The sequence below is a fragment of the Hydra vulgaris genome, chromosome 01 (genome assembly GCF_038396675.1).
Source record: "Hydra vulgaris chromosome 01, alternate assembly HydraT2T_AEP".
Lineage (NCBI taxonomy): Eukaryota > Metazoa > Cnidaria > Hydrozoa > Anthoathecata > Hydridae > Hydra > Hydra vulgaris.
This window is the reverse complement of record NC_088920.1, coordinates 45,360,447-45,377,500: the sequence shown is the minus strand read 5'-3', so window position 1 is coordinate 45,377,500 and position 17,054 is coordinate 45,360,447. Positions and strand designations below refer to the sequence as shown.

Sequence of the window (17,054 nt, the reverse complement as noted above, 5' to 3'; positions counted from 1 at the left end):
CGACTGCATCTTTAAATAATACTAAATCCATAGATATAAAACCCGGTTCCATGTTATAATCTTCAAGTTTCTCTTCCATCAAAGTTTTTAAACTCTTAAAGTCAGTTATGTCTTCATAGACACCATTTCCTTTTGAAAAATCACCTAAAGAAGAAAAGTTTGCATCCTCAAATAAACCATTGGTTTTAGTAAAAAAAAACAATAAAAAAAAACTCACAAAAAATGGGTGGAACTTTATTCGGACATAAGTTGTGATAAGAGAAATCAAACATTGTTCCTAACTTCTCACTCAAAAGTGCAATGAATGAATCTTGATCAGTGTCATTAATAAGTCGATCAGCAAAAACTCTATATCAAAAAATTGTATCAAGTAAAAAAAATTATTAATGAGTAAAATAAATAAATTATTAATAAATTATTTTATATAATGAATTACTTTTATTTTATTATCAATAAAATAAAAATAATCATTATATAAAATTAATTCACCATATAAAAATAATTCACCATATAAAAATGATTATACAATAATAATTCACTGTACAGTGACAAATAACATAAGATTATTCTAATATGAACAGATGCTAAGAATAGATTTTAAAAACAATACCGAAAACACTCGTGCACCCAAAGTCTGGTAATGCTGCTTTTTGTATCATGATAATTTTTGTTTGCACGAAGCAACCCTTGAAAAACCTTATAAAATTTGAAAACATATAAAAAAATTAAAAAATGAACACACACAAAATGCTAATATTAGAAAATAATTGAATAAAAAATTGCTTTATAGAATTAAAGATGCATAAAGTTATAAAAGTTACAGAAAAATAAACACCTTTGATATATCTCTTAAATTGAACAAATAATGGATCTTGGTAGGAGTAGGCAACATTGTTTGAACAATAGAATTGTATATGTCGATTGTTGCCTTAAAAATTTATTTAAAATATAGCATTAGGCAACTTACTATTGTTTATTATTGGTAATTATTTTATAAATTTTCTAAAAGCAACCAATTTAATTTAAAAAGAGTAAAATTCTAACAAACAAAACATTCATGCTAGTATACCATATCACTGATGATGTTTTCAAAAAATAAACATAGTCATTTACCTGAGTAATAATTTCACCTGCTGCTTTGACTTCTTCTTCAAACTCTTGAAGTTTCTGATTTAACATGGTACCAAATATTCTTTTAATTTGACTCTCCTGATAAAAAAATTTTGTTTTATAGAAACTAGATTTGTATCAGAGTCACGTTTAATTCTTTGTGCTGCTAGCATCAATTCTAACTTACACCTTCTTTTAAAAAGCTACCACAAGCACAAATGTATTATATGTTCCACAAATGTAACAACTTTCTAAAACTACATTTCTTCTTAAATAGTTAGGTGTTTTCTTTCTTTCCAAAATGCAATTATTTAATGCAGGTGACATTATGCTAAATTTTTTATGTTAATTGCCAATGTATACTTTTCTTATAGAAAATCTAAAAACTTTACTATTTAAAAATCTACCTCAAGTGATAAAAATGTAATGTATCCTTTTTTAAGTCTACTCCATTAGTTTCAAACTTCAAGAATAAATGCAAGCTCTTGATACAAAGCGTTGCAAAAAAGTGGTGGCAAGAAATGGTTAAGAGTTATGCTTCTAACAATTAGTTAAAGTAACTCAAGATTGCAACAAATGGTTACAATGACTTGTGCTTACAAAAAATGTTAAAAACAACTTGCGCACAAAGTATATTTCAATAGTTTTGTTGCAATATATACACCTTTTAAACTTTAACTTTTCATGTTTTATAAAAATTAGGTGAAATTTTTTTTTAAATTAATCAGATTTTTAGAATTTAAACGAACTTGTGTACCATCTGATGCGTCATTAAGCTAGATGTTTATAATTTTAAACAAAACAAATTAAGTTCAGTGTAATTGAATACAATGGAAGGATATTTGAAGGATAAAATGCTTGTTCTAATTATAGGCACGGGAAGTATAAATGGATTTTAGAAAATTTATGTTAATTTAAACAATTTTGGAATTCAGTTAAAACTATTCAAAAGTATTTTTAGACATGGTTTAATTATTTATAACTAAAAATAAAATTTAAAAAAATCCATTGAAAAATTGTGAATAAATTTAAAACAACAAAAACTTTCAATATCATAAATTATTAAAAGATTAAGTAAAGTTTCATAAAAATTAAAATATAATACAATTTTCAGAAAAAGTTAAAAAATCAGATTCAATTTACCTGAGGAAATGTCATATTTATGAGGTTGAATCTACTTAAAAATCTATTTGAAATAACTGTTCTTCCTCCACCAGGTGGACCCATAGCAGCTATTAAGAGCATGTCCTTTGAAAAAAATTTAAAATGAAAACATTTAAAACAACTTGTGATAGACAATAGAAAATATTGCGATGACAGTTGAAAATCTGAATAATAAATAAAAAAAACTTGAGAAACACCATTTACTGTGATATTATTATAAATTTTAATATTCAAGTGTAATATTTTTAAGTATATAATAAAAGTTTCAATCCTAAAATAATATTTGTTTAAATTTTATTGAAAACCATATAATTTCTAATAAAATTAAACTCTGCAAAATAGCTAAACAAATCTAAGTTATGCAATAACACAATAAATAACACAATAAATAACACAATAAATATTGTTTTTTCCACAACACAAAATTTGGAATTTTTTGAAAAACCAATTTATTATTTTCAAAAAATCTAAAAAGATTTTAATCTGGCTTCAGTCTAAAAATAAATTTTGGCTTTTTGACTCATTACTTGAATATTACTGTTATTACAGTTTACAAGTTAGCTGTGAAATGACAGGACTGAAATCAATATTTTCAATTTTATAAATAAAATCTGCAATAAAAAATGTTGGGTAGAGATTTTAATTTTAATTTCAGCGAATTAGTATAATCAATAAAATATGAATTGTAAAAAAATGAATGTTATATTAAATTGCTTTCCCATAATTAAACAAAAAAATTTGAAAAGATAATAGCAGTAGAATATACTAATAATAACAATTCATTCTAACAAAAGATGAAAATAAAGACTGCACAATTATAAGGGAAAACTAAAAAAAAGTATTTAAAGAAAATGAAAAAAAATATTTGTTAAATACTTGTTCTCTATATTCATTAAATACTTATTCTCTCTCTCTCTCTCTCTCTCTCTCTCTCTCTCTCTCTCTCTCTCTCTCTCTCTCTCTCTCTCTCTCACTCTCTCACTCTCTTTATATGTATATGCATATATACATATATACATATGTATATATGTATATATATATATACATATATACATATATATACATATATATATATATATATATATATATATATATATATATATATATATATATATATATAAAAATATATAATAAAAGTAAACAATAAATCTAAAAATGATTTTAATAAATTACCAAATATAGTTAACCATTTATAAAACAATAAAACAAGCTACAATCACTAATAACAAACAGAGCCTCATCTAAAATCTTTCAAAAAATCAGTGAGAATACCTTAATACACTTTGTAGTTTGTTTCTGGCGATCATACCAAAATCCAAAATCAATCCACTGTCGTATTAATTCAAGTGGTGGCTGTGATCCATAAAAATCTTTGGCAGGCATGTTTAAATCATCCATAAAAGTAATCATCTGTTTCCCATCAATAGGAACATAAATTCCTATATTTAAAAAATAAAGGCTTTTATTGTAACTATTTAGATTAATTTGATATATACTTGATAACGTATGTATGTAAATATCAATATAATTACATTTTTTTTTTTTACAACTAACTATAATTTAGCCCAACTATAAATTCACACAATATTCAACCTTAGTATTAAAAGCTTACATTATGTGCTGACTCTCTGATCTTGATCAAATACACACTAAACTAAACATGATTTTTGACTGCGCACAGCTGTTATAGCCTTAGAAACATCTTAAATGAAATATTGAACAACTTAAATGTGACATAAAAAGCTAGAATAATCAACAACAGGTGTTTAATGTTACCGACTGTATTTCTAATAACTGCGCCTGCACCTTTCATAAGAGGGACAACACTTGGGATATCCCATAAAAATTTTGATTTGTGCTGAAGCTTACCAGCTCTACAGTAGGAAAAGTATATGCTTACTTCAACATATACTTTTTCAAATGAAATTATAGTTATTTGTTGGGATACTAATAACAGTTTACCAACAGATCTACCAAATACATGGGGACTAGTTGTTAGACTATCAGGGTATTGTAACAAATATCACAGTGACAATTCTTCGCCATGAAACTGACATACTAACTATTGCAGTGGCCTTCCTACATTTTTTCTATCAATTTGATGACTTCATTAGTTTATTTGGTTTTGACATTTGAGCCATCACATACAAATGCTATCAATTTATTCAACAAAAGTAGTAAAGAAGTAATCTATATTTATTTACCTATTTAATTTTGACAGCTTTTCTATTAAATGGCAATACATTGACAATGTATGCGGAATCAGCTTTTTTTATTAGCAATACAATCTCTGTGGTATTTGTTTGACTACATCATTTGCAAAATCAGGTACCTTTTTTTATATTAACTAAAGCTTTATTTTTGCATCAATCGAAAAAGAAGCATTGTACTACATTGATCTTGAGCTCATATTTCAAATCATTACTTAATTATTTTACACTAAACTTTATTCTGATAAATAACATTGGAGTAATCTATCTTATTACTAGTCCAAAGTCTTCCAAAACTGTTGTTGTTACAGCTGCAGCTGCTCTGTCAAAGAGACTGTGTCAGTCAAATATAATACTCGCAAACTTAGCTGAAATACTAATGGTAGTTCAGTGGAGGATCCTCAGTGGAGCATCCTCAGTGCCAAGTATAAACTACAAACTCTATCTTCAATTTCAGAATCTATATCTGTTCTCATCAGAAGGGTCTGAACTCATACCATCAAACATGCACAATTTGTTACCATTATCTATTAATCTATTACCAATCTGATCTAATAGACCTGATAGTTGATTATAAGCCATTATGAAAGAATCTATGTATTAATATGTAATGAAAAACGATGTACCTATTTTTAAGCATATCCATATTATATATAATTAATTAAATGTAGCATATTATATGTTACATACACATTAAATTAATTTTAATTAAAAAAAATTGCTCATAATGACAAACTTATAAAAGCTTTTTATAATAGCTGCAAATGATATTTAAAATCACATACTAATAAGCCATTGATGTATTAATATGTGGTTTTCATTGTACACAATTTGTACAGCGAACAATGTACATGCTCACAGCAAACGTAAAAAAAATTAAAAAAATGAACTTTTGATAGATATTCATAAAAATCTTTTCTTAGTTTTAGCAGCTCTTCCTAAATTATTAAAACTACTAGTTATCAACATGATACAATAAAATGTTATTATGTTATTATAAGAGTTTAAATGTTATTATATAATATTACTATGTTTATAACATTATTATTATATACAAAAGAGAAATGGGAAAAGTTCCTTTCCATGAAAAATATTGTTTTTTAATAACTTTAATAAATTTTTTTAAATATTTGTTGAACCTGAACTACAAGGCAATTTTTATTTCTTAGTTGCAATTTTAATACAACTTAATAATAACGCACATAAAAATATCTAGGCACACTTAGCTTTGCATGAAACAGCATTGATGACTAAAATAGCCATCTGTGTAAGATTTGGACAGATATATGGCAGAGAAAAGTAAATACTGAGAATTATGATAAAAATAATAAACAAATTTTCTAAATCATAACTTTTTGAATTCATTTTTTTACTGACTGTACAATAAAATATCAACATTATTTAATAAAAAATAACTAAGAAAAAATTTAAATCAAAAAAAAAAAAAAATCATTTATTGTAAATATTGAGAAACTAAAATACAAATAAAAAATAACCTTTGGTTCTTTTTTCAACTTTGGTTTCAATGATTCGTTGCACATTATTAGAAGTAGTCTGTAATATGATAAAATTAAAAAAAAAATAAAATAAAATAAAATAGTAAATATAACCAGTCTGTAAACATTAAAAAAGAAAGTAACTGCTGCAATTTTGTTTAACTGTTACATTTTGTTAAAAAATATTAAAATTCCAAACTAATATTCAAAGAGCAATAGTAGGAATTTAAAAAAACAAAAATTGAATTAATATAATAATAAATATGTATCTTGATAAAACTTATACATAATAATAAATATGTATCTTGATAAAACTTTTTTAGATAGACAAGAGCTTTTTTTTTTGTAGTTTTAGCAAGTAAAAGAAAACAGGATTGAGATTTTTTTTTTTTTGAGTTTTTTGACACAAATAATAAAAAAAATCATTTTGAAAAAAAAAGAAAACCAATAATTATAAGTAAGAATAGAAAATATAATTATAAGTAAGAATAAAATATAATTAAATAATTTTTCTATAATAATCTTTATCTTTAAAAATTTTTTTTTTTCAAAAACTTTTTTAGATGTTCAGGTCAATTCTTAAATCAAGTCTGTGAAATAAACAATTAGAGTGAAAATAAAAATAAAAAGCAACCCAACCTGAGCAGACATGTTTATAGTCAGCATAGACCATACATTGTTATCCAAGGAACCAAGTATTCTTTGAACAACAGATGTTTTTCCTGTGCCAACAGGTCCTGTAAGTAAGACAGGGCGTTTTATCTTGATTAATGTGTTTAACAAAAAATTGTAGCGAATTGAGTCAACAGTTGGAACCATAATTTTGTAGAATGGAATACTGAAAAATTACATTTAAAAAAAAAATTCAATTTATTTAACAAAAAATTAATTTATTTATATTAAAAAAAAAACAGTAACACACTTTAGGTCTCCTAACACGCTTTAATCTTAAACATCACTTTCAAAAAATTATAAAATTTCATATCAAATGTTTGCATAGCAGTCCCTGACCCTAAAATTCTAGCCTATTTAAATATTTTTTTCTACTAGAAAAATCAGACTTCTTTTACCATTATACTTCCTCAAATTATTTAAATAAGTAACTAGGAATTTTTATTTGTGACAGTGTTAATGATGATGTTATCGGTCTCCCTACTGACAAATGTGCTTCAAATTTGAATTTGATCTTTTGAATTTGACTAGACATAAAAGTTTTTTCAGCTTTAAAATAAGTCCAACAAGTCAGGTCTTTATGTTTCTTTCTTATGCAGCCTTTAATTTTATTACTATTATTTTATCATTAGAGAAATCATCATTTTTATCCCAGAGAAATCAGTACAAAAAAGCATTGTTGCTAAGCTCATTATTCTCAGATTACTATTTTTAAATTTCTCAGAAGTTAAGCCCCAGAGATTTTTATAAAACCTATAATATCATGATTAATAAAACCAAATCCAATATTTAATCTTTTTTACAATGTTTGGTGTAAGATTAAATTATTAGCAAAAAGATTTTCCTCCGATTCAACTTTTGATTCTCATAATTTGCATTTCTTAACATTCCTGATAAGCAGGTTAGCAGACATTTTAATTTTAGGCAGGTGAACCTTTTGTCTGACACTTTAATCAACTTTGCTTTGGCTAAATTACTTCTCACTGGGACTCTTCTACAGCTTGTTGTTCAGACAAAATTTATACTACATTCATACAAAAAGCGTTTGCCAGAACTTTCAACTGTACTCTCAAAACTATTCAACAAGTATTTATTTGTACTTTTATGTGATACTGTTGCCATATCTGAGCTGGACACTTTAATGTTGCCTTCTTTTTCAAAGTGTAAAAAAAACATTTAAACACAAACAGCCAAACTTGAAATTTGTTTTTATCATTTTCAATGTTGCTGCAACCATTTTAAAAAAGAAAAAAACTAAAGACTTGTAACTAATGATTTATAATTGTCTGGTACGTAATAATTTTTTTAATGGCTTTTAACATATGACATGTAAGTAATAGTATAAAACTAATAGATTATAAGCAACCACAATGAAAGTAATAACTAGTAACTTATGATTTGTAAGTAATGAATGGTAGCTAATGACTAGTAACTAATGACTTGTAACTAATAACATGTAACTAATGATATAAAACTAATGACTTGTAAATAATGACTGGTAATTAATGGCTCTACTTGAAGTAAAATTTTTTATTTACCATAAAACATAAATAACTTTGCTAAAAGTTGTTAAAAAACATAAAAAATGTATTTAAAGATTAGCATGTTTCTAAAGCAAAAGTTTTTTGTTTAATAAAAAAGAAAAATAATAGAAAAGTAAAATTTACTTTGGAGGAATTCGCCAGCCAGAACGAAGTTGATCTTCCCAAGATGTCCAGCATTTTTGTTTAGGATCAACATAGTACTCATATACTGTATCCTTTAAAAAATATATGCATGTAAAAAAAATTAAAAAACTTGAATAATTGTATATGAATGTTTCTTCATCTACAAAAATAGCTTATGAGGTGTTCAATTATTAAAAAAACATAATTTATGTATTCTTAAACTATTATCTTTCTATATCTTTTTCTTATTTTCAAAAAAGAAAATACATAAAAATGGAAAAGTGGGATTATGGGATGTCATTTAACCTATATATGTACAAAAAAGGTCTGTTAAAAATAATCTAATATTCTCAAATATAATAAATATTGTGGATTACAGTGATAAATATTGTTAACTATTAGAATTTCAAATATCAACATTTAAAATTTAAAATGTCAAATAAGAATTTATAATACTACCAAAATGTTTTATTTATTTATTTTTTAAATTAACTTTTTTTGAACTTGCAAATCAGTTTATGTATATACAAACTGGTTTGCAAAACATTACAAAATAAACATATAAAGTTAACCTTTGCAGGAAATTGTCCATCTAAATCACGTAATAAATTATCAATCTTTTTTCTACTGTCTTCATCAACTGAGCCACATACTGACCATATTAAAGAAAACAAAAACCAAAGTTCAATCATTTTCAGAAAATTTTCAGCATCAGTTGGAATAACCTTGTTAATTGAAGTATTAAGAATTAAAAAATGAAACTTTTAGTAATAGAATTACAATTATCTTACAAATACATAAACTGAAATAATACAAACTCCATTTTCTTCAGTAAGCAAGCCATCAAGAAGTGCACAAAGAGATGCAATAGAGTTTAGTTCTGATACTGATACCAACTCCACACAGTTAGCTTTTTTGAAATCAATAACTCTCTGGACATATTTGGTGAATAACAATTGTAAAACTGTCTCACTTGCCTAAAAATTTAGTTGGATTGAAAAAACGATGCCATTTAAAACTAATGAATAAATATAATGAATAAACAGCTCACTCTTTAAAATAATATAAATAAATAAGTAGGGATGAAAATTTCCTAGAGATTTTCAGGAAAAACTTTCAAAAAAAGATTTTCTTTTAAAATTAAAAACTTTTAAAAAAAGAAATTATGTTATAATAAATGTTAAAAATGTCTTATTTATGCAGTTGTTTTGGACAATTTTATGGTAAAATATTGTGAAGCAGTGAAAGACTTGTTTTCAAAATTTTTAAAAATTGTTTTATCCTGTTATTTGCTAAGCATATTGACGTTCATTGCCATATCAAGCTTTGTTTAAGGCTAAACATAATAAAAGGGAAGAGCACTTTTCAATGTCTTTTAAATTGGTCTAAAAGTTACTGAAAACTGTAAAATTGTATATAACAAAAACTTGATGAATATTTACTGTATTTTACAATTTTTTCTTGATTTAACAATGTTATTGATTGATAAAAGACAAAAAGTAAAGAAACATTTTTGCTAAATTTAAACTATTTAAAAATATAGTTCGCAATAAAAATAAATAACTAAATTTCGAGGTCATAAATTCCGCTACTATGTTTAAACAAGTGCTTTAAAGACTTGAGTCTTACTCATGACAACCTTGCAAGGGTGTTTTTGACTTGACATTCCAATAAATTAAATAAATATGCTTTACTTTATAATGATTTAATGTATATCGTATTTTTCAATCAATACTGCCAAGTGGTGTGTTTGTGTGTGTGTGTGTGTGTGTGTGTGTGTGTGTGTGTGTGCGTGCGTGTGTGCATGTGTGTTTTATAAGTATCATGATAAGCAAATTAATTTATTATTATTTTACTGAACATTCGGATCAAATGTGTTTTCTAATGTCATTTTCAGATAAATTATTATAATCTAACACAGCTAGTGCATTTATATCATTTACCTTTTATAAAAATATTTAATACATAAAAATAGATTTTATACATAAAAACTACATAACAAAATACATAGATTTTATACATAAAAATTTTTCAACCTTTTTTAAGAGAAGTAAAAGCTAGAAACATGTTATATACAAGCTCAAAAGTAAGCTAACTTAAAAAACATCTACTTTTGTTGTTTTTCAAAATCTATATACATAAAGTAACATATAACAACTTGAGCATTTTATTGCTTTTTTTAAAAAATGCACTTATTTTAGATTAATAAACTTGATTATAAAAATTTGATTAAAAGGTGCGTACTTTTTGCTTGTGGGTCTTTATAATTTAAAATTTTTGGTTGAAATACTTAAAGAAAACCCGAAACAAAATGCATATTTTAGAAACAAAGAAATGAATTTTATAAAACTATATAAGTTTTAGGAAAAATTAAAGAACACTTAGGAGATACAAAAAAGTTAAATTACGACTCAACTATTCAAATTCTTCACAAAGTTCAAATCACTCTCAGAAAGTTAAATAAACTAGGACATTTTACCAAAAAAGAATATAAAAATATCTACCCGAGTTACGCCGTGCCACCACGTTTATATGGAGTAATTAAAGTCCATAAGCCTGAAAAAGTTTACCCAAAGAGGTTAATTGTAAGCACCATTGGTACACCTACATATAGCATCTTCAAATATTTAGTCAATATGGTACAACCCACTCTAAACTTAAATGAAACGGGTTTAAAAAATTCTCAATAATTTGTGGATACAGCAAAATTATGGGAAATTGATAAGAATGAGGTTCAGGTCTTCTTTGATGTTGCTAATTTGTACCTTTTGGTCCCGATTAAAGAAGCAATCATTATACTAGTTGAAAGATTAAGAAACAACCAAAGCTTTATTTCTAAATTAACTTTTGAAGAGATCAGGTTACTTTTAGAACTTTGTCTTTCTCATTGCTATTTTTTATATGAAAATGATGTTCACGAGCTCAAAAACTCTGGACCAATTGGGTTAGCTCTTATGGTGGTAGTTGCTAAGTGTTTTTTACAATATCATGAAAGATATGTCGGTGGTATTCATTCAAGGTTCCAAGTAGAAGAAGATGTGCAAAAGTTTTTAGATCGACTTAACAAACAACACAAAAGTATTTAATACACAATGGAATCTGCCAACTTAACCAATACATTAAACTATCTTGATGTTTCAGTTACCAACAATAAAACCGGTACATATAGTTTTAAAATACATCGCAAAAATGCAATCACAAACGTTCAAATTAAAAATTAAACCGAACTCATGCCATGACCCTAAAATTATCAATGGTGTCTTTATTAGTTTTGTCCATAGAACACAACGTTTATGCACAATAAATAACATTGATGATGAGTTGTTGTTTCTTATTGATGTATTTGTAGAAAACGGCTGAGAGGAAAAGTCTGGAAAAACTAGTTAAGTCTGCAAAAATATAAAAAAGTGCTAATAACAAAAAAGATCTCACGAAAAATCAACATTTCCTAATGTCTCCAAAAAGAATTGTCTTTACCCTGGATCCCTAAAATCAGTCCTAAGTTACAAAGAGTTTTTAAAAAAGCAGGATACGCACCAGTGTTTAGGTCTCCAAAAAATCTCCAAAGTCTACTTAGTTCTAAAAATAAACCTACACTACCAGTTAATTCCTATCCCGGTGTTTACAAATTAGAGTGCTCTTGTGGTAAATGTTATGTAAGTGAAACTGGGCTGGAGATATCCTCTTGGATATGCCAGCATCAAACAAGTGCACAACAAGGTAAAGTGAAAAATTCAGCTGTAGCTGAACATTCCAAATTTGCCAAGGAAATTTCCACTGGAATGGTCGCAATACCTTAAAACTTGAAATAAATAGTTTTAATAGGAAAGTTAGGGAAGCATTGGAAATACAACACAATGAAAGTACCTTCCGCGACAATGGTCTTAACCGGGATGATAGTGATTATGTGAAGACGTCATTTTAGAAACCCATGTTCAAATTCTTACGCCACAAAAAACTCTCTTAAAAAAGTCTCAAAAAGAAGCTCTTACAAAGAACATTGTTTCATAAATTTAGACAGTTTTTAATATACTTGATAATAGGGTATCTATATTCCCTCGAAATATTGTAAAAATAAAAATAAATATATTTTAAACAAATAGAAGTTAATCCATAAAATAAAGTTTTTTTAAAAATATTTATACAAATAAAACCTATTGAAGATGTCAACATTTAATATATATATATATATATATATATATATATATATATATATATATATATATATATATATATATATATATATATATAGAGACAAATATTACTATATATACAAATATTACTATATATACAAATATCACTATATATACAAATATACACTATATATACAAAAAATACTACATATACATAAAATATATATAACACAAATATTTATGTATATGTTTATAAAAATATGTATGTATATCATATTTTGAAAATACTTTTAAAAGTACTCATACTTTATCATTTCTTTTTTCTAACCAAGAAGATAAAAATGGTTGCCAACCAAGATCAGCATAATCAATGTAAACCATTCCACAACGACTTACTGTAGCTGGAGATGCTACTGAAAGATTTTCACATTCAAATAATAAAGACACCTAAAGATGAATTTGACTTTTACCTTCAAACAAATATATAAGTACTTACACATCATTGAAAAATAAAAGTTTATAAATTTAGTGCATATTTAGAAAGAACAAATATATCTATTAATAAATAGCTAATACATTTTTAGCAGTTTTTTTTATGTCAGAGTTGTTAAGGCTTTTATCATTAAACTCATAATTCTTATATACACTAACCTGTTCTGGTAGAGATATGCGTTCACCATTTATTAATGTTAGCACTTTATTATCATCCATAACAGAGTTCATTGATTCTATCCATAGTGTGTCAACTGGACCATCAAATACTATCCATTTTTCATCTGGTTTCTCATCTAGTTTTGGGCAAATTGAATCACAACACTTTTTAAAACAAAAAGAATGCTTCACATAGTGTGTGAAGCAACACAAACAGATATTTACAGGGAGTCCCAAAATTAACGCAAGATTTAAATTTGCTGTCATTTATGTAGTAAAGTGTTGATAACCTTAAAAAAAAAAAATCGACAGCTGACAGCTTAGGGATGGTAAAAATGGAGCGTTGCGCGATAGGACAATGTGTCTTCACTATTGAACAATATTTCAAAAATATTGAAAGCTTGGCAGCCGCAGTTCAAAAATTTCATACAAAATATGGTCGAAATAGTGTCAACTGTGAAGAGAATAATTAAAAAACTCCAGGAGACAAGATCCGTTGGAAACACCAAACACACTTGTTGTCTAAAAACAAGTTGTTTAAATGTCAATAATGAAGAAGTGCCTGAGAGTGTCGGTGACAATCCTCAACTTGGCATCATGGACAAGAAATGCAAACTTCAAGAAGCTCTCTACAGCATATACTCACTAAAGATCTATCTCCATGCTTACAAACATCAATTAACATAACAACTGAAGCCTAATGACCATGTACAGCAAAGAGAGTTTGTTGAATGGATTATTAAGCAACAACAAACGGATGCTAATTTTTTAAGCAAAATCATCCTAAGCAACGAAGCATATTTTAACCTTGATTGCTTTGTTAATCGCCAAAATTGCTGCTTTTGGGGTTCTGAGAACCCACATGTAATTGCCGAAAAACAAATGAATCCAAAACGTGTCACTGTTTGGTGTGGATTTTGGGCTGGAGGCATAATTGGACTTTTTTTAAAATGATACTGGTCAAGCAATGACTGTTACTAGTGCTCGAGATTGCAACATAACAATCCAGTTTTTTTGTCGAAATCGGATGATATTGATGTAGCCAATATGTATTTGAACAAGATGGTGCCACATGCCATACAGCCCTTGAAACACTTTAATTACTGCATGAGACATTTCCAGGTTGTATACTTTCTCATTTCGGTAATCTGAATTGGCCCCATAGATGGTGTGATTTAACAACATTAGATTTTGTTTTATGGGTTTATTTAAAATCACAGGTCTATGTCAACACACCGACAACCACACATATTTTTAAGGAGATTCAATGTTGCATCAACAAAATTCAGCCACATTTATGCAGAATAGTCATGGAAAACTTCGACAAACGAGTGCGTATGTGTATGGAAAGCCGAGAAGGCCATTTGCCCAATAAGTTATTCTATAAATAACCATATCCTATGTACTTAATGATTCAATAAAAAATTACAATTTCAGTTATTATTATCGTTAGGTATGGCTAACAACATCACTTGTTGAATGTGCATAAACACACTTTTTAATGGAGACAGCAAGTTTTAAAATATGAGTGCTGCATGTTAAAAAATGCCCAAGACAGCTGTTAATGATATAATTTAGTGCATCTTGTCAACATATGGCATTAATTGGATTGGACTGTAAAAATGTGGCAATGTGTCATGTTCTCAAACAAAGCACTATTTCATCAAGGATCAAGCAGTTTACAGCACACAATCTTCACTGGCCATCAAACTCATGCTTTAATCCAATAAGACTTTTTTTAAGGTGAGACTTTCATTTGGAATTTTTGAAGAACACTGAGCCTAATTAGTTTTGAATTACAAAGTTTTCTAAAAATTTCATGCACAATAAATCAACTTGTGATCAGGCAAAAAATTATCAAGACATGGCTTTAAGTAAATGTAACTAATGCTCTGGCACCGTGGCTAAGCAATTCACCCAATTTAAATCCATATCCAAAACTATTGGATAAATTGAAAGTAGAAGCAGATCTAAGAAAAACTGTAATGAAAGCGTGGTGTCATAAAATAATGCTCAAGAATTTGTGAGTTTCTTGATTTTAAAAGTTTAAACATCCCATACAAAGTACTATAACATGTTTAAGTAGTTTATATATGCTGTAATTTTTATTATTTTTGTACGCATGAAATAAAGATTACCCAGAAATATGTGTCTTGGTAATACAATGAATATTAAAAAAAAAAGAGTTTTTAACAAATAAAAACTATAGATTTTATTATAAGTTTGAATTTGTTTTAAAAAAGTAAAAGTAGTACTCCACTTACAAACCACTTCTTAGAGTACCAACAAGTGGTTTATAAGTATCAAATAGTGCTTTGTAATTAAAGGAGACTAGTTTCAAGTGTAGTATATATATGACATGGTTGAAGAGAAAAAAAAGTGAAAAATTGTGATGGATTATAAAACTTTGATAAAATTTGTAAGCAATTAATAAGATAGAATTGGTGTGTCTGTAAAAGTATAAAACTGTATAGCACATGCACCTAAAGTATTAAAATATATAATGTTAATGAATAAAAATAAAATAAACCTGAGCAAGTATTTCTCATTACAGATGATAAAATGCCATCTGTCCATTCATTTGATTGCAAATTAAATTCTCCGTATAACTCACCAAGAGAAATAGCTTTTGGATTAATTGGAAAGTCCTGAAATATAATATAATAATATATTAACATAGAAAATATATAATAACATATTTAATAATAACACAAAATAAGTTCAGATTTTTTAAACACTTTTTTAACACAAAAGAAACCTGTTATTACTTTAACACTATTAAATCCAGGCTGGCCTTTTAAAGATGTAAGAGTCGCTTGAAGTGTACGCCATATTACACTTTTTCCTGCTCCTGTTTTTCCTACAATCATTGTTGCATGTCTGAATAAAAAAATCACATTAAAAAATCTGAATAACTATTTTAACTTTGACAACATATTCTTTGTATAATTTAAACTAAATCAAAACTTGCCTCACTAAGTAAACAATTTATTTCTTTAAAAAAATTATTTTTCATGTTTCACTGTATTACAGTATAACACACTGATTACATGCTCTGTATTATTTTAATTATTTGTTGTGCAATATATTTTATTTAAATATATATATATATATATATATATATATATATATATATATATATATATATATATATATATATATATATATATATATATATATATATATATATATATACATATACATACTTATCATGAAAACATAGAGGCTATCTGTCTGTCTGTGGACATTTTCATATCCTGCCATTAACTCGAAAAACTATTATGTATAGCAAAAAAGTAATAAATGAACTTTTTTCTAATTCAATCAGTAGGCAATCATGGCGAAAAAATAAAATAAATTTATAAAGCAGTTATAGTTGTTTTAGTAAATAAAAAACATTTTTAATAATTAAAAAAAAGCGCCATTGTACTTATATTTGATGTTTTTTGACGCCATTTAACAGTTTTTTGTATCATTTCATTTTGACGCCAAAAAACTTCAAACAAAATTGCGTAAACAACTACTGATTTTACATTTTATTTTACATTGCACTTTACATTATTTTTTATATTGTATTTTATATCATCTTTTACATCATAGTTTACAATTTATTTTATATTTTATGTTATAATTTTTACTTCAAACTAAACTATATTTTATAAATGGTGGCCAGGTTTTTAGCGGGGATTGTAGAAGTTTGGCAGCAGGTTACATAGCGGGCTATGTAAGGGGCAGGTAGCCAACGGGCATTTTAGTAGTTGTGTATCAGGCAATGTAACTTGCAATTTAGCATGAGGTTAACCCGCAGGCTTTGTAATAAAAATGAGCAGGCTATGAGTTAGTTATGTAGCGGGCTATGTATATCGACTGTTGTCCTAGAAACAATATAAAACAACTAAAACTAATAAAAACCGCAATTCTATTCTAGAGATAAACTATCCTCCAAAATCC

At 26.5% G+C, this 17,054-nt stretch overlaps 1 protein-coding gene across 1 annotated transcript in view; it reads right to left on the bottom strand.

Annotated features, from left to right (window-relative positions):
• Positions 1-17,054, bottom strand: part of LOC100199248 (dynein axonemal heavy chain 2) — a 122,102-nt gene that overhangs the window by 42,960 nt on the left and 62,088 nt on the right. Inside the window, exons 27-42 of the mRNA XM_065788319.1 lie at positions 15,872-15,983; positions 15,634-15,751; positions 13,104-13,240; positions 12,759-12,899; positions 9,138-9,296; positions 8,892-9,044; positions 8,320-8,411; positions 6,620-6,818; positions 5,981-6,038; positions 3,547-3,713; positions 2,254-2,358; positions 1,114-1,209; positions 836-928; positions 611-696; positions 218-348; positions 1-144 (exon numbers count right to left, since the gene is read on the bottom strand). The exon at positions 1-144 is cut by the window's left edge and continues 6 nt beyond it. Of these exons, the coding sequence (XP_065644391.1) occupies positions 1-144; positions 218-348; positions 611-696; positions 836-928; positions 1,114-1,209; positions 2,254-2,358; positions 3,547-3,713; positions 5,981-6,038; positions 6,620-6,818; positions 8,320-8,411; positions 8,892-9,044; positions 9,138-9,296; positions 12,759-12,899; positions 13,104-13,240; positions 15,634-15,751; positions 15,872-15,983 (1,991 nt within the window). The remainder of the gene's footprint in view (positions 145-217; positions 349-610; positions 697-835; positions 929-1,113; positions 1,210-2,253; positions 2,359-3,546; positions 3,714-5,980; positions 6,039-6,619; positions 6,819-8,319; positions 8,412-8,891; positions 9,045-9,137; positions 9,297-12,758; positions 12,900-13,103; positions 13,241-15,633; positions 15,752-15,871; positions 15,984-17,054) is intronic.